This window comes from Rutidosis leptorrhynchoides, chromosome 9 (genome assembly GCF_046630445.1).
Source record: "Rutidosis leptorrhynchoides isolate AG116_Rl617_1_P2 chromosome 9, CSIRO_AGI_Rlap_v1, whole genome shotgun sequence".
In the NCBI taxonomy this organism is placed as follows: Eukaryota; Viridiplantae; Streptophyta; class Magnoliopsida; order Asterales; family Asteraceae; genus Rutidosis; species Rutidosis leptorrhynchoides.
Genome location: NC_092341.1, coordinates 92,664,555 through 92,665,580, shown reverse-complemented (window position 1 = coordinate 92,665,580; position 1,026 = coordinate 92,664,555). Strand labels below are relative to the sequence as shown.

Sequence of the window (1,026 nt, the reverse complement as noted above, 5' to 3'; positions counted from 1 at the left end):
AACTCCATTGCTCTATCTTAGATCTACCGTTTGGTATTAGGAGTGTTGATTTTCTAGCTTACACTCTTAAGATGTTCTTATATTGCAGATATTATAGGAAAAGTAATTAATGTATTAGTTGTTTATATGAATGGAACTAACGGGTAGGTTAGATACCCAAATTTTGTAATATTAAAAGGTCGATCTTAATTGATGACTTTTATATTATGACTGAGGAGATGGTAGCTCAAAGAGTAGCTGAAGCAATTGCTAACACTGAAGTAGGATGCACAGTAAATGCCGCGAACGAAAGGAGACCCGAAGTGGCAAATGTTCAGCAGCGATGCAATTACAAGGTATTTATGGGTTGCAATCCTCAGAGTTTTTCAGGAACAGAAGTACCCGTAGGGTTAATGAGATGGGTTGAAAAACTAGAATCTGTATTTAAGATCAGTGAGTGCACAGACAATGATCGAGTAAAGTTCGCATCATGTACTCTTTCAGATGGAGCCTTAACCTGGTGGAACTCTTTTGCCAAGTCTGTGGGTATTGATGTTGCATATAATACGCCATGGAAAGAATTCAAGAAGCAAATGATTGATGAGTACTGCCCAAGGAATGAGATTCAAAGGCTAGAAACCGAGTTGTGGAACTTAAAGTTAGAAGGAACTGATACCACAAGATATACTAATCAATTCCTTGAGTTAGCTTTAATGTGCCCAACCATGGTCACTCTTGAATATAAGAGGATTGAGAGATATATTTGGGGTTTATCGGAAGACATTCAAGGAAATGTTATGTCGTCAAACTAGAAAAAATCCAGAGTGTTATTCGTATGGCGCATGATTTGATGGCGCAATGTAACACCCGTGTTACATCCGTCCCACATCGGTTGAAGAGGGGAACGAAGCATGCCTTATAATGGTGTAGAGACCCTTCCTAGCATGACGCGTTTTGGGACCACAAGCGCAGCAGATCTCAACTCTGCAGTTAAGCGTGCTCAGGCGAGAGCACTACCAGGATGGGTGACCTCCTGGGAAAGTGCTC

At 40.6% G+C, this 1,026-nt stretch overlaps 1 protein-coding gene across 1 annotated transcript; it reads left to right on the top strand.

Moving 5' to 3' along the window:
- Positions 1-206: 206 nt before the first annotated feature.
- On the top strand, positions 207-791 carry LOC139868252 (uncharacterized). The gene has a single exon (XM_071856580.1). It carries the CDS (start codon positions 207-209, stop codon positions 789-791), a length of 585 nt encoding a protein of 194 aa, XP_071712681.1.
- Positions 792-1,026: the final 235 nt, after the last annotated feature.